Source organism: Platalea leucorodia, assembly GCF_965183815.1.
Source record: "Platalea leucorodia genome assembly, chromosome: 2".
Classification (NCBI taxonomy): domain Eukaryota; kingdom Metazoa; phylum Chordata; class Aves; order Pelecaniformes; family Threskiornithidae; genus Platalea; species Platalea leucorodia.
Genome location: NC_138824.1, coordinates 75,240,439 through 75,260,909, shown reverse-complemented (window position 1 = coordinate 75,260,909; position 20,471 = coordinate 75,240,439). Strand labels below are relative to the sequence as shown.

General features: G+C 40.4%; 1 protein-coding gene across 8 annotated transcripts in view; it reads left to right on the top strand.

Moving 5' to 3' along the window:
* P2RY8 (P2Y receptor family member 8) overlaps positions 1-19,973 on the top strand; it is a 36,884-nt gene extending 16,911 nt beyond the window's left edge. For 6 of the 8 annotated variants that reach the window (XM_082304882.1, XM_082304887.1, XM_082304883.1 and 3 more), the window contains one exon: positions 15,420-19,973. In XM_082304882.1, the coding sequence (XP_082161008.1) occupies positions 15,488-16,564 (1,077 nt within the window). In that variant the 5' untranslated portion in view covers positions 15,420-15,487 and the 3' untranslated portion in view covers positions 16,565-19,973. Of the gene's footprint in view, positions 1-11,680; positions 11,746-15,419 lie in introns of all 8 variants that reach the window. The other 2 variants (XM_082304886.1, XM_082304884.1) reach the window with 1 other exon arrangement.
* The last annotated feature ends 498 nt before the right edge of the window (positions 19,974-20,471 follow it).

Genomic DNA, 20,471 nt, shown 5'->3' with positions numbered 1-20,471 from the left:
AAGCACCAGCTCGTCTCTACTCCAAGGAAGCTGAGGGCATCCTTAGGGTTTCAGAAGAGAAGGTGGCTGCTGTGGGGGCTGCAATCACATTTCAGCCATTGCCAAAGCATCGGGTGCCTGCCAGTGAAGGAGCTCCCAGCAGCAATTCTCCTTCGAGATCTATGGCACTATAAGAGAGTGAAAAAGGGAACCAAAACCTTTCGAGAGGGAAGCCCTCACGAGAGCCCGGGTTTCAAGCCTGCTGTTTTCTACCAAGTCTCATTTCTTATCAGATATTTCCATGTATTATGCATTTCTTTGGGGCCAACAAGTTGTGGTTTTATGCTATATCGATGCTAATAGATTAATCAGCTCCAGAGAAAGTTTTTGTTCGCTGGAACGTGCTTCTCTGCACCGTTAGCTCACAAGAAGGCTCCCTGGTGCAGATATGGTTTGTGCTAGCTGACTTCTCCCCACTGGCTCCCAAGCATGGTTCAGCAGCCAGGACCATTGCGAGCAGGCAGGCTGCATGCCATCGCCCTGCTGAAGAAGCCTGGTAGCGTGGGCAGAGGCTGTCCCTGGCCAGCCCACCTCCACAGCAGAGAACCGCCCCAAGTGCATGCGGTTTATTAGTACCAAGCAACACTCGGAGTACCAACTAAGGGCCCTCTCTACCTTCAGTCAGAGCAGCTGCTCTTCTGGGGACAGGAGAAGGTGTTTTTAAGAAGAAAAGGGATTCTTCAGTGATATTAGAATTTCCTTTAGTATTTCTCCAAGACCTAATTCTGTACCCATGTAGCAAAGGGCCAGGCTCACCAGTAGGCTCGCCTCTCTGCTGGGCTTTGCCGTTATCCAGCGCTGCTTGTGTCAGTGGCCCAAAGCGACGGCTGGGACAACCTGGTGTGTATCTTCCAGCCAAGCGCTTTAAGGATCCAGAAAAAAAAAACAAAAGAGAAGCTCTGTCTCCTTAGATATATCCACTAAACACAAGTAGGGTCAAACCTCACACACAGACATAGAATATTATTTTTTTAATTAAGCAGCTGAAGTTGTAGACATTTATTTGCGATAGGCTACAGGCCAAAGCTCTTGGGTGTCCTGGGGGGGGAGCAGGAGACCCCAGGTCGGTGCTCCTGCCGCTGCAGAGGCTCAGGATAACAGAGGCCTGAGTCAAGGGCTGCTTCTCCTCATCTTGCGAGGAGCTCCCCTCTGGATCCTTGAACGGGTGGTTTCCACGAGGAGTCACACTTGTGGTGCCTGAACACACACATCACACCTTGGCAGATTTGCTCAGTTTGTTTAGGGGTACTTGAAGGGTTTTTGTATTTCCATATTGTTTGCTCTGACAGCTGTTTTTCTATCCCAAGCACATCGCTGCCACATCTACCATCCTCGTTATGTGATTGATGATACAGTCCTGCAGTTACAGCCTTCAGCCCATGGAAATTCTGTCTCATTTGTTGATGAAGCTGAGTTGTTTACTGGATGTGACACAAAGCTTCCTGTAATACAATAGTACCGATCCTTCAGTCACACGGCCTATTTTGGCAGGGCTGTATCAGTGTGTGCCCTGGTCATACCATTTCCAACAGTTACTTTCTTTCATCAGACTTCTCAGATGCCTAAATTAGGTCAGATTCCCAGCTGAAAACCAAGGCAATCAGCCTCAGCATTTTTATACTTTTTACGTATCTGTAGAGACACAAATATCTGGGTTTTTTTTCTGGCTGACTGTTTTATGTGATCTGCTTCATACACTTCACACGTAGAAACTGTTTGTCCGGTTCCTTCCTGGACTTTATTAATACCTCTTCCTGTCCTTTTTTCTAAGAATACAGAGGATTTAATAACATTCCCACCCCTAAGTGTGTGTCATCCTGAACTATATGCTTTTCTGTGCCAGTTGGCTTCCTCTAGTCTTTAGTTTAAAAACTATAACCTTAACTTTTAGTAACAGAAGCCTTGCACTCTTTTGGTTTAGGTCAAACCATGTTTTCCTGAAGAGGCACTATCTGCACCAAACATTTGCTTTATTCTTAGTACATTTATATCATTTTCATATGCATCTATTTTCAAGTCACACACTGAAGCTGCAGGAAAGCAGTAATATTTCAGAGCACGTCACTTAGAGGTCTCTAGGGCTCCTAACAACCCAAATTTTGCCTCCAAAGAACTGTCTCCTACTGCTCTATTGTTATTAGTATCTTATCGGAGCATAATTGTACCAGTCTTCAAAACTACCTTAGAGTTTGCCTTTATATATCCCATGAGTTTCACAGTCTTCATCTCCAACGGGCAGTTTTCACACAAACGGAAATATCTATAAAGCCCATAATCAGATCCCCAAGGGCTAGAATTCCTCTCTTTTTTATCAGGTGATATTTTAATCTGTGCCACTGAAGGACCTCCCATCTGTAGGAGCTTTTTCTCCAGCTTGTCGTTCCTCTGTCGGTAAATGTCCGTTCTCCTCAGAATGGCAGGGACTGCTTGCCCGTGGTGGGACTGCTCCTTTATGGTGTGCTTGCAAGTTTCTTCAGCATATTTCTTTTCTGCCAGATTATTGCATTCATTTTATTGTGTTAGTAGGTTTTAGCAGAACATGAGGAGTTTAATTTCCTTTCCCTTTTAAACTATTCGGGTGAAGGGAAGAGTGTTTGTTTTGTCATTTTCAAGTGCCAGAGAGTAAGAATATTGTGTTTTCTTTTCCCACACCTGAATTCTCACCACAGTCAAGTTCTTCTCTGCCCTGTAGACTCATTTTGAGAGCTCATGCCACCCAGGGGCCCCCTTCTTGCTCTGACAAAGCCGTATATTTTGCTTGAGGTCAGACCCCAGCCTCAGCTAGACCTCAGCTAAACCTCAGTAGTTTGACCCACAGCCAGGCGATGATTACTTAAGGGAAATTAATTAGCTGCCACAGTGTGTGGCACCTGACTGAAAACTGAGTCACACCAGACCTCATGTGTATAGCTATGTTTGGAATCACCTAAAGCTTGCATTGAAAATATGTGGATTTGTTTTACGATAAAACCTTAAAAATTCTAAGTTCTCCAGTCTAGGGGTTAAGCTAAGCAAATTTTTTAAAACTAATGCAGTTTTGTGCACTTGTCCTTGTACTGCATTTCACAGAGTTAGTTAGTATACTTTTCCAGGTGGTTGAATTTTAGGTGTCACCTTAAAAGAAAATTCTCTTTAAGACTGGCTAAGTTCTGGAGCCGATATTTTTCTCCATAGTGTTTTGGACCTGTGAAACTCAAACTTTAAATTTAGTCTGAGCACTTTTTACATTAGGACTTGGAGCTCCCCTACTGTAGGATTGCTTTCCTTTCATTTAAAGGTTTATCCTACTAACACTTAATATCCAAATAGCTGAAATGTCACTTAAACTAAGAAAGTTTAAAAACAGAAGAATGTTATCAACTCTATCTATACTATGAAACAAGAAAATAATATCATATATTATTATATATGGTCATACAATATAATATAAGATATATAATACCGTGCACATATATATGTACACACGCACACATATATACGATGAATCAGTAACATGGGCTAAACCATCATCTGATAAAAAAGAAAGTCTAGCACTTGGGGGGTTGATTATGGGGTTTATAGGTATTTCAGTTTGTGGTACCAGTGAAAAAAATATTTATAACATACATACATTGTATAAATGACGTTTAATATAAAATACTACACCAGTATATTATCATAATAGTATCTCATACATAATATTCATTTTATAAGTTGGATAAATAAGAATGCTTACCTGTCCTCACGATGGCTTACCCGCTCTCCTTTACTTTGCTGGTGTACCCTGTCCTGAGGTGCTGCCTGCATCAGAATCACGCTAAGGCTGCTCTCACCTCATACCGGCCTCTGCTGCTTGCATGTGGTCACCATTTAAAATATCTCGGCTGTGTTTATTTACCTTAAGCATGTGAGCAAGCAGACAACTCATGGCAGAGACAAAATAGGGCACGAGGTGGTAGTATATTAGCTGTAGTATAGTATGTCCTATGATATAGTAATGAATGCACTTTCTCATGTGGTAACCTGGAGCCATTTTGCAAAACTTTATCCCAGAGGGGTAAGCAACTTCCTTGTCTGTATCAGTGAGATCAGATACATGGAGTGGGTGATGAGATATGGATTCACACCTTTGCTTACATTGCAAGAATATGTTTTTCTTGCCCATACGCTTAAGACCAGCAGACCACAGATATATATAGTAGAAGAGATTGTGAGATACAGACTGTTCACAAATGGAATAACCAGAATTTGCTCTATTAAGTCAGAGCTAAATGCCAAGGTCATAAAAATTACGGTTAAGACACTAACTTTTAGTGCACAGATCAATAAATAACACCCTTCAAAGCACAGCATCTTCACTTTCATTATTTTTTCTCAAGATGGCAAGTTTCCAGTAATGATTTCCAGAGCAGCGATGACCCAGATATCTCAGGGCATTTTGCTAGCAATAAAGAGGAACTCAAGTAAAGCCAATAACAAGCTGTTGCAATGTATTGTCTGTTGATAAGTGCAGAGATTACCTCCTCCAACAAAACCAGCTGCAGAACATGTTTGACTTCCACCTGTGATTATTTCATAGGTAACATTCATATACTAATATATCAACATATATCTTGACTATAATTACAGCACTTATATACTTGTCAGTGCAGAAAGAGTATGTTAGACAAGGATAGAATCCAATTTTTGTCTTACTTATGGATTTAAGTTACCTAAGTGCAGTGAGGACTTGAGAGGGAGACCAAAGCCTGAATACGAGGGCACTTGCAGTTTGGTTCAGCTGAAGGGCTGAACTTCGACTTGCTTGTCTCACCTGCACTCGAGGACTTTCAGAAGAATGAAACGATAGCAGATGTGGTTTCAGGGTGCTATTCCTGTTGTATCTCTTTGTATTAGTTTGATAGCTCAAGTAGTCACAAAGAAACTGAACAAGAGGTGAAGCTTTTGTTAGAAATCTTTTCTGGTTTTTTCCCATTTTATAATCTCCACTTCTTGTGTGTTACCAGTCATACCTCTAACTCGCAGCAAATTGCCAAACTGAAAAGAAGTCAGGAAAAAAGTGTTAAGTGGTAAGTCAGGGAAAAAATAATAATAACGTTGGCCCTTTCTTTTTCCTTTCTGTGCATATACAAGACTGCTTTTAAAACTAGGTCATACAGTATATCTGCTCCTGTAGTTAGCTATTTCTGAGGTTCCTGTTACCTGTGCACTGTGCTTTTGGGTACATCTGTTCAGCACCGTTCAGGCACATGTGAATTTATACTGTGCCCTGTGGCAGCCACGAACAGTGCAGCTGCAGTTATCGATGCTCAACATAAGCCGTGAGTTTTTGCAGAGAAACCAACTTTCAGTTCTTTCAGCATGTGAACGACGTGAGCTTGCATGAGCTCGGACAGGATGAGCTGGCTTCTGCCTACCAAGCAAAGAGCTCTGAGGTGCTGTGCACATAGCACACAGACCTGCCTCAGACTTCACTGCAAGCTGCATGAATACCAGACCTGCAGGACTGATCCTGAGATAAATGAATCCTGGTCATGCCATCTGGGCTCCATGGCGGTACTGCACGTCCCCTAAGTTGCTCCTCTCAAGGTAGATCCAGGCGATGCATGGATATCCCAGTGACACATGCCCTGATCATTATATGACCATAATTAAAAGGCAGAATCAGCCAGGGTACCCCATGATTGTAGCTTGAATACTATTGACTGCTGATGGTAACGTTGAAAAAATGAAGACACTTTCTCCAGCAGAGAATCACAACCATTTGTAAGGCCATACACAAGGGCAACTGAACATCACTCAGGAAAAATACAGTGATACAGCTCAGCAGAGCAGATACGATTGAGGGTTTGCACTCTCAGCTGTGACAATAAGCAGCAGGAGAAACTGTGCAAAGGAGAGTTGTGACAGAGCAAGATTTCTCATGGAGATCACCCGAGGTGAGACCCAACCACTGGTCTCTTCAGGCAAGGCTGGGAAGCATTGTCCACAGCGCTAGGGAACGAGGAGACAACCACAAAACTCACACGTTTCTCACTGCCTTGGATTGCATACATTGCTGCCTACTGGCCCTTCGTCAGCCCAGGCACACTTCTCCTGCTGAATACATGTGGTCACCTCTTTTCAGCAGGTATTGACAGTGGGTCCAGGGGAATGAGTGGACACAATATCAGTTCCAGCCATACAAAAGATCTTCCAGCAGCCCATTTTTTGTATCAAAGCCTTCCAGTAAGAGGCACACTTTGACAAGAAGCAAGGCTCATTCTTTCTGTACCTGTAGCTCTTCTGCCCTTTCAGGAGCAGAGAATCAGATATAGGAGAAAACTGCCAAGTGCTTCTCATTTTAGCTCCTACAGAGCTCGTGTATTTTTCAGCCAAGACTGTTTTCACTAGTGGTGATGTGAGAATCACTTCTAAAACTGATGTGTGAGCCAGCAGAACGCCCAGTCTGCCAGGAGTTCACTGCCAGTACATTGCAGAAGGCATCTGGGGAGAGAGCAGAGCAGTCAGTCCTGTAGGTGGGCTGTCAATAAAGGCTAAATGAGATGTGCTGAGCAAGTACAGCAAAAGGACAAACAGAAGACAAAATAATTCTTATTCTGAGTCCCAGCTGTGGCATCTTTGCTTCACAAACAGTTTTACAATCGGGTAAAACTGACTGTAGGTTTTGACACACAGGTGAAAGAAGCCAGATGCAGGTAAAATCCTAAAATGCATTTAGTCCTATTCTGTGCCAGTTCATTTTCACATGGAAGATGGCCTAGTCATTTTAAAGTGGCAATTTAGTGGTCCAAGTGTGAAAGGGGACAATTACATTTTAGTGGACTAGTTCAGATTTTGACAGAATCCAGGCAATTACAGGCCTCCAGGAAACCAGGATCTGAATCAACAGGATGTTTAAAATGGGCTGGATTCAGCTTCAAACACCTGCATTTACAATGGAAGTGACTACATATGAGCCTGTTACAGTCACTGGAGATCCACCCAGTACAGTCAGTGGCATCCACACTTTCCAACTCACCCTAAAATAGACATTTAGATTTCTATGGATGCTAAATCCATGGCTGTAGCAAAGACTGGGCAAGAAAGGTGGCAGCTATACCCAAACCCTGCTACTTAATGCTACTGCTCTGGAAAAAGAGTTGCCTATTCATATAGATCTTACTTAACAAGGGGAACAATAATTCAGTCTGTATTTACAAGTCAGCAGTTGTTATGGATCCAGTGTGGGCTTTTTGAAACGTGTATTTACCTAGGAGGTAGTAAGAGGTTTTGTACATACTGAGACCAACTAGTGGAAGTAGTGGCAGAAGGCCTATCTGAAGACAGCCTACATGCTCAGCCAAGTTCTTTGATTCACCCCTAAAAATACTGTTTCCAATTTCTGGCCCCAGTACATTACATGAATGTTAGAATTACCCTACATTCTTTTCTCAAAACATTTCCCAATTATCATGCCAAATTACCCTTTCAGCTGCACCTGCAAAACTTGGTTGACTGTTCTGTTTATGGACTCCATCATATGTTAAATTGATCAAAAGCTACAGACTGTCATATCCATAGTGCAAGTGCAAGAAAAAGCAATGCGCGAGCTTTTTTTTTTTCCTTTTTCTTTTTTTTTTTTTTTAATCTCTAAAGATAATCTTCAAAAACACACACGCAGCTCTACCTCAATTCCTTTGTGGACTGAACAGGAGAGGAAACGTTCAAAAAGAGTTTCACAGAAAAGCGAGATGAAAAGATAGAAAGTACAGATTTCAAAAAAGAATATATATATACACACACATATGTAAAATGCCAATTAGACCATACAGATTCAGTGTAAGACCATAGAGTTTTCTGCAGATTGAGGGATTCTCTGTTGGGAATCTGTCATATTGTCTACCACAAAAAACCTTGTGCAAACAAACTGTTACTTCTTTTCCTGGCATTTGAGGTCAGAAGGAAAATGATCGACTACACTTTTTCCTCTGACTTTCACAACAGCTATGTGAGGCAATTACTTGTAATAGGAAGTAACTGCAGATCAGAAGCCATTGTCTGTCAATCCTGGACATAGACAATATCTGAAAGATTTAAAGTTATAAAGGAAATCAGTCTATGTGCTATTTAAATTTAGACTTGATTGGGCACTTTCTGTGGTCAAAGTTCTATAAAATAAATCATAAATATATAATCTATAAATAAATTCATAAATCTTCATCATCTTGATATAACTCAACATTGTGTAATAATAGTTTAGGGGCAAGCTACCTGCAGAAGAGCCCTCTGGCACAGGATAACATCACACCACCCAGGATGTCCACCAGCTTGCTTAAAAGGAGCTTTGCGAGCTGGTTATCCATGGCCATGCACCATCTGACAAAAACTGTGGTTGAATGAAGTCAAGGTTCCCCACCAGGCATCAGCAATATTTCAGTAACTGCTTGCATGCACGCTCTTCCTCCATGATACATGCAAGACAGCATTATTTCACCAAGAGGTGAGTTACCTTGTGCTGTTGGGAAATAAGAGCATGCACATAGGCAGTGACCACAGAGGAGTGTAAAAGTCCCGTAGAATGAATTCATGGGCTGTTACTTTGAATTCTTAAACGGGGTTGCCTTAGCTTTGCTAATCCTTTTATAAGTATTGGGCTTGAAAAAATTAAGCTTACAAAGTCTGTGTATGTGGGAAAGACCAATATATATATAATATTCTAGCTATTAGCCCATAAACTGGAACTTCTTTAAATCCAGTTTAGGATGCTCACTCTGACTGAAATTTAAAACAGCCTAGAAAATCTATCAGTGGAGTTGCACAAGTTGGGTTTCAACTGACCTAAGGTTTTGCTCACAGAATTTTTAAAAGCGGACTATATTGGACACCAATAAAGAAAACTGCAAACTGCTTCATTTTGTAGTGTAACTAGCACTCAAAGTCATAGAACCGCGCTTCCGATGTGAGAGGTTTTTGTCAATACTGGCCCACACCCTTACTATTTCCATAAACCTGACTACTGCAGAAATGAACTTTTTAAAGGCCACATTGACTAGTTTCACTCTGAACAGGATTATTGACACAGATGACAGTGGCTGTGTTTATGCAAACCTTATGCAAACCTTATCTAAATTAGTATGAACGTTGCTAACACCAGCACAGAATCCTGACTTTGATAATTTATGGTTAGCAAAGGTGAAGGCTCAAGTTAACTAAAATTCAACTATCAGGAAAGCTGCATAGTCCAGGACAGACATAGAAATGTAAAGCTAGCTACGTACAGTTAATTTTACTACTTAGCTAGTTCTGAAGAATCGGTACAGTATTTCCTTGTGATGTTTCTTTGCCTCTCACCTGTATATTGCATATATATGCAATATATAACAATGTATGTATATGCATAACAATTCATTAATTCACTTACTAAGAGTGAATTTCACACTTAGGAAGACTTCTTTGGCTGAATCTTGGAAACTGCCCACTTGTACTCTCTCATGCTGGAGAAGAGAAGCACTCTCTAATAGGCAGAAATGATAGGATTATTTTTCTTCACTTTTGAATAAAGCTGCTTTTGTCTAGATTGATAGAGCTAACAAGCTCAACAGGCAGGTACCCCTCTACTATACTAAAGCTGGTAATACTTCTACCTTTTTTTTTACTGAAAAAGAGGGTTTTTTTACCTCTCAATGTGAAATCCTTGTGGAGAGAAGACACTCTTGTTTTACCTTGCCCTAACTATTTGAGGTCAGAGCTATAACCACCATAGGGTTTACTTTGACTGAGGTGTACTAAGATAAAGACTGAAGTTTGTCTCCGCAAGAGTTTTTGATTAATATAGAGATTATACAGTAACTCCTTCATTGTAAAAAATATGCCATCTTTTGCAGTGAAGGCATACATATACTCTTCTTGTGTCCTTTATCTGAATAATCTTTGGTGAAAAATAAGAAATAAAGAACAGTTTTATTTTTCTAAAGCTAAATGACATAGAAGGTCAGGAATATTGCAGCTAGTTAGATGTTTTCAGATTTGTTTTGTTTGCTCAGAAATAGTTGTACACACAAGTGCACAAAGGGTAGAAGTCTCACTTCCCAAATGTACTTATTCTTAAAAGAAGATAAGCTAAAGCCTAGTGTGAAACAATGCCTTTGCGATAACATAACTACAGGCTCAGCAACAGTTTCCGATCATTGCAAAAATGATACTCAGAACAAAACAACAGAAACAAATAAAAGACATCAGCAAAAAGAACAGGGAAGGCCCAATATAAAGAATTTTCTTAGAAGACTTAGGTTCAGATCTTGACTGAGTGAACCAAACCCTTGGCTTTTAGAGATGTAGAAATGTAACCCTGCAAGCTAAAATTTGCATAAAAGTTTATTGCAAGGGTGAGAAAGAACCATCCAGACAAAACCTGCAGCTTCTTTCAGTAAAGCCCGTGTTCAGTCTAAGGAACACACAAGCAGAGATGCACTCATTTACATGCCTCACTTTGATGAACTTGAACATTTGCAGAAGTGTTTCTCTGAATTGCATCAATGATGCTTTAGGAACAATAACTGAGATGTGTTACAAAAGGGCACTTTTTCTTCTTGTTCCTCATATTAAAACCCCTTACTCTATCTAAATATCAAAGTGTTTGTCACTTTTCCCACAACTCAAGATGACTAGCTCCTGACTCCTTGCCTTTCTGGCTCCTTCTCCTCATACTCAGTCTACAATAGAAATTAAGTGTCTGTTTTCTGTGCTTGTCTAATATTCTTTCATCTCACTAGCAATACAGAGAGTCCAGGAGGGTTTGAATAACTGCACACTGAGGATCCCTAAGTTTTCACCAGTTTTAGCTACGTTTAGGTAGACATAAACTATCCTAACCCTCTAGCTCTTGTTACTGCTTTGCAATAGTATTAAACTGAGCAAGTAAAAAAAAAAAAAAATTCTTTTTCAAAAAAATGCAGTCTTTTGAGAAAAAACAAAATACATTCTTTGGCCACATTTGCATCAATTAAAAGCTGTTAATATGATTTCTCTAAGTGCTTACAATAAGATCTGTGCTTTTATTTTGCTTCATTCTGGGTGTTTGCAATTGAGTTGAAATTGCATTTCAGTTTGTTTTTCCTGTAATCTGAAACATGCCATCCTACATTCTTCAGCTGGAAGGGTGTCTTTCCAAAAGTATAGCAATGTCAAAGAATTTATGAATTAAGACCTTTTTATTCTACACAATAGTGCTTTGACAGGTAGTGAACCAAAAATGATTAAACAGAATGTGTTTTGGAGGCTTTCTGCTGCATTGTGTGTTTTGAGATTTATTTTTCCATCTCAAATCACAAAACAAATCACAAAACTTTTTATAAAATGGTAATTCTGGTTTTCAGTTGGCTCACGGGCTTTTCAGTCTTTTTCACAGGTGCACTTGATATCGACAACAGGAAGAGAATACATCTAAGAGAGGGAACACATCAGTTTTATTTAGTAGTCCCCCAAAAAGAAAGTAGACACATCTCTGTTGTTACTCTTCCATGGCAAAGAAATAACACAGTCCTCTTCTGATTTTTTACTGTTTGATTTTCAGTATACTCTTTAATGTTTTATTTGTCATCTTTTGTCAATTGAAGGGAAAGGAATCACCATTCCTGTCAAAAAGGCACTAAGCAGCTGTCACCTTTCCTTATTGTTACAGCTGGGATGAAAACCTGGTGTTACTGAATTTCCAAGTGAGCTTTCTGTTCAGTGTGCCATGAGCCAGTGAGTATGAAGAGGAGCAAAAAAATCCTACCTGAATTTGGTAAAGGTTACTCCAGAGGCTGTAGGTGCCCTTAGTACCTAATACAAAACTAAAATACATCCATCCACTAAATGTTTCAGAAATGAGGCAAGCAGAAAAGCTTAACATTTCTCTTTCTATGTCAGAAGCTTGAGGACTGATGTAAATGGCAATAAGACTGGATCTCTCACTTGAAGAATATTGGGTTTTTGTTTCAGTCTACCTGTATGTCCACTTGTCTGTTGTAGTCTAAATATAGCTCTCCCCAAAATCAAAGCAAAGCCATGTCTAACAGGGATATTTATGTAACAGAACTATATTTTTACAGATTATGCATATGAAACTTTAGCTGAGGGTTCATGTTTTAAAATTACCCTGCAGCAAAGTTTCTCTTGCAGAGAATCCATGCAAGTCCCACTGATAGAAATTGTGTTGGAAACCTGAAATTGAAAGGAAGTAACTCATAAAATGTAAGGGGAATCTAATTCTAATCCTCATAAAGATTACTTTCTTGCTTGATTTATGACATTTTCAAGTTAAACCATAGAAGACAGACAGAGACTGTGGTTGCAGTGGGGGAAGGACATGAAGTTACCCTGAGCAAGATGAAAATATAAATACTGCGTTAACTAAACCCAAATAGACACAATAATGGGAGAGTTAAAGTATGTTGAAATTCTACATTGTGGTTCCATCGGCTTAATCTGGGCATTTATAAAGCAAAGCATCACACGTAAGGGTGACTCAGAGCAGGAATTTCTGTTAGCCCAGGCTTTCCTGAACAAGGAAGTCAGGATCAGGGCCCCAGAAAGATTTGGCAAAAGGAAAGGCAAAGTTGGAAAGAGGATTTTCTGTACTTCATATTTCCCCAAAAGGCTATTTGCCCTCAAGAATAACTTGCAACAACAGTCTTGTGTGCATTGCATGACCCCTCCTACCCTGAAGAAGACACTAGGGAACCACTGCATCGTTCTTCTTTTGTTCCTTGTGATGGACATCTTTCTTACTGAAAACCATGCCAAGGGCACCTACCCTTTTTGGAGAGCTCTTGTAGGCACATAACCACAAAGTCTGGCGCCTTTCACCCCTATTCAAGAGATGCCTAAATTTGGGAGGCACTTGTGTTTTACTGACAGCAGTGTTCCACAAGTGCATAAAATTTGCCTGTAGTCAGGTCATGAATCCTGACACTGTTTTGCATACTGCAGCATCTATGCATGCATTTTTTTATCTCCTTCTTATCAGGATGTGCTCTCAGAAAAAGCAAGTTTAGAAGAAAATTTGTTTGTGATTTGCCCTAACACAAAACTGAATGTAAGAGGTATTCAATAGCTTTATGACCAGTGTGACAGATTTAATGGAAATTTTCACCTATACTCCTACTTCCCAAGTATATACAATTTCTACACGAATAGTATCTAGAGGTGAGATCCCTTAGCCTGTGAGAGCAAATATCTTTCATTTGTAAAGGCTTATTGTTAGATCTCTGTAGATACTTTGATATAGAAAAATTTTCTGTTTGTTTTGGGAAGTTTAGGGTTGTTAGGCACAAAGGGGTGCCACTTGAGAAAGATTTTTGAGGCAATAGAGTTCAAGAATAGGTATTTACTATGGTAAGTCATAGACAGAAGACTTGAAATAGATAGCATTAAGGTTTTTTTCCAAGAGCTTTATGTCAGTGAGTGCTTTTTCAAGTTCCCCTGAAAACTGAAGAGTTAGTTTCATTCTTGATATAGCTCCACTGACAAGAACAGAATTTCATCTGCAATGGATTTGGCTCAAAGGGGTTTTTGCAGTTGTGATCATGTGATGTGCTCATTACTTGGAACATGGTTGCTCTGCATCATGTGCATGATATACTAGGAACACATCTCTGACTTCTTTGCAATTCCTATTTTCTTGTGCCTTTTTCTGGGCTTCCAACAACTCAGCTAGAAGCTCCTGAAAGACAGGCAACGTTAGTTAACATCACGTGTTTGATTCTGACTCTCACTACTTCTGAATATTTTTAGCTGACATTTGAAGCACTACGTCAAATTGATCAGATCAAGAAACAACAGAAATAAGCCCCCACTGACCTTCTAGCTGCTGTAGCTGTGCTTTTTCTCGATCTGCGCTCAGTTTATTTTTAGAATTGAGGATCTCTCTACTGCACTACAGCCTTCAGTAGAGACTTCACCTTTGCCAGGTCTCGGGAACCATCCATAGTTATTTAGTGAAAGGTCTAGCAAGTTATTCAGTAAGACTCTCTGCCAGAAATCACAGTTTTTGTCAGAATGGTTATTTCCAGCTAGAGTTAGCCAGCATTGAGGGTTGACCTCTCTGAGGGACTGACCTGTTACACTGCTCACGGGCTATGACCACACAATGAAATTAAAGATCATATTTAACTAGATCTGAGATTAAGTGACACCAAGTGACTGGCACCTACGTTTGTTTAATCTTAACCCCCACAGCAGATGTGTCTTGCAAAGAGATGCTTGGATTAAACAGTGCAGGTGACCAGAGTCCACAAATAGGAGTGTGTGCCTGAACCCACTCTCTGCCCCTCTTTCATAAAACAGCATAGATGTGCCCAGAGCAGCACCCTTTTCAGGCCCCTATTGCCACTCTTCACAGAACTTACTGTTGCTCTATCCTCTGCCTTTCTGGTCATTCATTGCCATTTCTTCACTTTTTTGACCCTGTACTTGTATGAAATTGCATCCCTGTACTTGCAGCTTAATGAAAGTAAGTATGCATGCATATAGCACATTGAGGCTGAGGTCTTGTTTGCAGCTGCTAAGTGCTGCTACACCATATAAAATAAATAATCTAAACCATAAGCTACTGCGTCTGCCAAGAAAGATCTATATAGGCCAGACAGTGAAAGCACGGTTTTGCTTTGCAGACTGCAAAACTGAAACTAATTTTGCAGAATTACAGGTGATGCCAATAAGACAGCTGCAAACAGAACAATTTTTAATAACTTACATCTTGCAGAAATTGAAACTCAATAGCTTTTTTTTTGTTAGAAGAGGTCTTGTTACTTCTTTACTACTTCTTTAGCCTAGTCCCTTCAGCCTGTAAACAAGTCCAAGCAACGGCAATCTGTCCCTGGTTCTCGATTATACATGGTGTTATAGAATAATTGATTGCATGTTCTCCTTTCCGCAACTTAAAAAAAAAAAAAAAAATTACAAGAAATCCAGCACTTACTTGGAATGGATCACTGTTTAGTTGGCCAAAAAAAGAAAAAGTCAGAAAATATTGTGTATGACAAGAAGCAAGGTCATGGCATCCAGTGTAGATAGGATGGATTTAGGTCATGGAGATCCTATGGCATAGTGTTCTCATGCAGAAGACATCAATTTAATTTCAATTTGTTATATGTGATTTTCTTTATGCTACAATAATGTAAGAGTTGTGATAACATATAGACTGCAAAAAGTACCACAAAGCCATTCAGCAGAGAAAAAGTAGCTGTTCAAAGCTAGGAAGAAATGAGACTGGTAAATCATTACCATGATTCGGAGGGAGGAGAGGGTTTTCAGGAGATAATTTTAAGGGATTCAGTTCATTCAGAGGGCTTTTTCTTAGTTTGATTAATGGAAGAAGTACGTTCTTAATTTCTGTTTTGACATATTGCTTTTCTATCTTGACATTTGTTCTCTAGGTTTTTAAGCCAAGTGTTCATGATATGATCCAGCTGGCTTATAGGGATCAACAACCCCCTTTTGAATAATGGTTGGAAACGAATCATCCCACCTGGACGTTGAAACGCTGGCAATGCTCCAGAATAAAGCTATCTCCATCACCCTCTCAGTTGTGTATACACTGGTGGCTATGATCAGTATCCCTGGCAATTTGTTCTCCCTTTGGGTGCTCTGCTGTCACATCAAACCCAAAACACCTTCTGTTATCTTCATGATCAACCTAAGCATCACAGACCTCATGCTGGCCAGCTGCTTTCCCTTCCAGATTTTTTATCATATCCAAAACAATCACTGGAGCTTTGGCAAGACTCTTTGCAGCCTCGTGACCGTGATGTTCTACTCCAACATGTATTCTTCCATACTGACCATGACCTGTATCAGCATCGAGCGGTACATGGGTGTGGTATATCCCATGAAGTTGATCAAGTGGAGAAGAAAAAGATATGCCCTGGCTGCCTGCCTAGGTATGTGGATTTTGTTGCTACTAGCCTTCTACCCACTTGAAAGCACAGATCTGACCTATGAAGTGAAAGAACTGGGGATTATAACCTGTTTTGATGTCCTCAAATGGGATATGCTGCCCAACTTCGCAGCCTGGGTAGCCTTTCTCCTCACGCTATTTGTCGTGCTCTTCCTGATCCCTTTTGTTGTAACAGTTGGATGCTATATTGGCACCATTCGGAAGCTTATTCAGACATCGAACAGGTATGGTAACAGGCAGAAGACTAGATCCATATACCTGGCGATGATAGTCCTTTTGGTATTCATCACTTGCTTCGCCCCCAATAACTTTATCCTACTTGTGCATATGATCATCCGCCTATTTTATGGCAGGAGTTTGTACCCTGCCTACAAGTTCACCTTGTGCCTCAGTTGCCTCAACAACTGCATAGATCCCTTCATTTATTATTTTGCATCCAAAGAATTTTACCAGAAATTCATGCAAGTGTTTCGCCCTAAGGTACTGCTCAGCGACAGTTTGGAAAACAGAAGGGAAAGCTTATTCTCTGGCAGGACCATGTCAGCCAGGTCGATGTCAAGCGGACCTATGGATGGGTTAGAGGGAGTAAAGGTCTATTTGCAAAGGCAGGAAAGTGTTTTTTAGCCTTAGACATCCCCAGAAGAAAGGCACCTCTGAGATCCATAGGTAGACACAGAATACATTTCTTTTTGAATGGCTACCCTCAAAATACCTTGCTCCAGTGACAAACTCAAGCTGTACTTATATCACGCATCCTACTCCTGTATTTTCTGGTAAGAAATGGAACCATTGAAGGAACTGAGTTTATTCAAGAAGGCACTGAAACAAACCCAACATTGATAATGAGGGGTTGGCCTGGAATTAGTCCTACTGCATGAAGACAAGGGATAAGTTTAGAACAAAAATTACTTTTATGTTGTATGATTTCAGTATTTAACCAAAGGCTTGTGATTCTCAGTGAATGTGAAATATAGCTGTATATGAATTAGAGCATAAACTGAAGTTGGATTTGGGGTAGGGGAGTTATTTTTCTAAGCAATATGTGCTGTGTTTTTTGTTTGTTTGTTTATAATATATTGCTTTCTCTTTTGTTGTATTTCCATAAAAGAATGAGTAAACATAGCTTGTCATTTTACAATTAATGCATAATGCATAGCCACTGTGAATTCACCACAACACTCACCCAACTCTTTATCAGAACCAAACCACACTAACCTTTGAAAAGGTTAGGTTGACTCATGTTATTTATTTCAATTTTATATAGCAAAATTTCTCATGCAATGAAAGGAAAGCTAGAACTATCAATGTTTGAGACTACTTCAGCTGCTGAATGGATTATATTTTCATTTCTTGAAGTTACTAATTTCTCAGGACAGTGGGGAGCAGTTGATTTAAGAAAACATATTCTCACATTGACCTACTACAGTAATAATGCTGCTGCTCATATGTAATGGTATCAAATAGTCATTTTCACCAATTCACTATAGGTTATACAGAGAAGCGCCATCCTCCTTAGCAGAGAATTTAGCTTTCTATAGTGCATGAACAATGAGTTTATCTTCCTTACGGCAATGGTGTGGATTATTATCCAGATTTTCAGCTGGATATATGAGAATTCAGCCACAGACTGGAGTGATTCTGTGCCAGCAGAAACCAGCTGAAAACCTATCCCTATGGCCAGATGTCAGAAACATACTTCTTTCAAGTGGGCAAACAGAAAGAAGAAGAAAAAATGAAAGCAAAGCTTTAGAATGGGTGATGTACCAAATACCCTGGAAATAGGTAATGGCAGGTTGATTATGCAGTCCTGTGTTTGGGACTCCTCTCTGAAATATCCTTCTCCAGCTTGTTTGGATATACTGTGTCATGTTTTAATTATCCTCACATCTCAACAACTGCCTGTGTGCTTGGAAAGACACCTGCTACAGAATATGTACTGGGGACAGACAAAGGCAAAGTTTTTCCTGTAGTATTTACAGCTTTTTACCTACCTTTGGCCCTTATTGACGGAGAAGAGCCAAAAAACACCTGACAGAGCCAGACAAGTTTCCCCTCACAAGCGAGACAAGATATACGGTATCCTTTTGCTGCACTGCGCCTCCCTCCAATGCTGAGTAGGAGGCTGTCTTCAACATCGTGGATAGTTGGTTCGGACACCACATGCGAGGTCTGCCTTGAGTAGACCCATACTGATTTCTGAGCTCCTGTGCCTAAGTAAAAGACAACACTCACGGCCCTTAAAATCTGCCTTTTTTCTTTGTATATGACATGATTAAAACACAATTTTCCACCACTAATCACACAAATTTCTTCACGATAGAGGCTGGATAACCACAAAATCAACTGTGAGATATTTGTATATCCTATCTTCTGCTAAACTATCATCAGTTATTGGCACAGGATAAATGTGAGTGGACCTAGTACTACCTTTCAAAAGCCATCTGAAGTGTTTTGTGGCATTTCACAGTGTTAGTTTTAATTGATCTGCACATTTTCTGCCCACAAGGCCAACCTTAGTGATACATAACCCATCCAAACCTTCCCATCAATTTGCCTGGAAGCTACCCTGCACTACCAGCCTGTGTGCTGGGTGCACATGTGCGGTGAGATGGGCTTGCTACTTTAAATCACCTCACGTGTACTGAAAGAGAGGAGCCCACAGAATATGTTGCTGTGTGAGTCCAGGGCTCTGAGCTCCTGTTCAGCTCTAGCACATGCTCCAAAATGCCTGCTTGCACCAGGACCTCCAAAGAAAGAACAAGGGCTCTTCCTAAGCCGTCCCACATCCATTAAGCAGAAATTCAGTTAGTTTATTTATGTTTTGCAAACCTGTGTATTAATTTAGCAGTGCATGGTTTCACCTTGCTGTTCAAGTCCCTTCACCATCCACTTTCACAGAATTCCAGCTTTCTCACTACCAAAACTGTTTTCAGCATTTTGCTGTGGCAGAAACTTTTTTGGAGGTTATACTGAAATCTCTTTTTTTTTTTTTAAACATGCAAGTATTTTTACAATGAAAACCATTACTTCTTTTAGCTCTAATGCAGATTTTCACTCTGTTTTATCTTGAACCTGATCCTCAAGTGCTTAGTGCCTCCTAAAATGTTCTGCAATGTGCCTGAACTGTAACTGACACCAAATAGAGCCAAAAGGGCAGAAATGTTGACTTTGGACATCAACTGCTATATTTTGAAAAATATGGAGTTGCTTCTTTTGCAAGAGAGAAAAGATGCTCACAACTGACTGAAAATGTTCTTCTCTCAAGCTTCATGCAGCTCTTCATAGCCCTTCATCCCTCTTCTGACATTGTCTAAAAAGGAACAGGAATCTCTTCATGACATTTTACTAACTAGCCTCTAGTTAGCTCAGATTAGGCAAAATTCCCATTTGGGTCAGCAGGATTGTTCCTTGAGAAAGGAATACAGAAATGAACCCAACGACTGCAATCTTTTGAGTCCGACGATGTATACTGTGAGGTTTTGTGGGTGGTGTTTAGAGAGGAGGAGAAGAATTAAAGTGGCCCAACATACTGCTCTTTGACACTGGAAACATGTCCTTCTGGGGCACCATAAGGTAGCAAGACTTCTACCTTCCTTGGTCAGTGGGTATGAGTTGACGTACATATATATATATGTAAAAAAAAGATATACACATAAATACAGATTGCCATTTGAGAGGTTATTAAGAAGTTCATGTCTATATCGCCTTTGGTTTGGGGAATACGGGTCCTGGGCAACACGCTTACTTGATTGCCTCTGTAGTTAATGTAATTTTACTCAGAAGACATGAATGCATAGGCTTCTGTTTAGTTTTGGGTTTCATTTTTTTGTGGGTTTTTTTGTTATTGTTTAGCAATATTTAATCTATTAATATGCTTGAAATTTTTTATATCTATAATAAGAAAAAAAATAAAAAGGACATGATTTAAGATTCTTTCCTTTGTTTGCACCTGCCATGTGTGAGAAAATTCCAAGCTTAGAACAGGCCAGGGAAATCAAGTTATGAAATAAAATTAATCATCTCTTTCCCATTGCTATTGTGCCTTTTTTAGATTTCTGTATCATTTTAAGTCTTATTTTTCCCAAGCATTTTGAAGATTGATTCTTTTTAGCTTGCATACCTGTTCATCTTTTTCTTTTTTTATATATATCTTAGAAGCTGGCATTGGCATACCCCCTTCACACAAATTTTAAAAGCAGCAATACTTGAATGAGATGTTGGCTAACTTGGAATCCTTCTCCTTGCCCAAAACGGTGCACCAAATACATATATTTTTAAATTTCAATGCATTTCTGAAGGGGGCTGGCAGCCAGGGCCCGTTCCAGCCCCAGCCAGGCACGGGGCAGCCCCAGCCCTGGGCATCAGGCACCTCCCCGGGGACGGGCTGAGGCCAGGCTGGGATGTGGGCCCACGGGTGGGCCTGGCACAGCGGGGCCCATGGCCGGGCAGGGCAGGGCTGCGGGGAGCTGGAAACCAGCCCTGCTGTGGCATCGCTGGGGCAGGGGCTGACAGCCCTGACATGGGGTCCTGG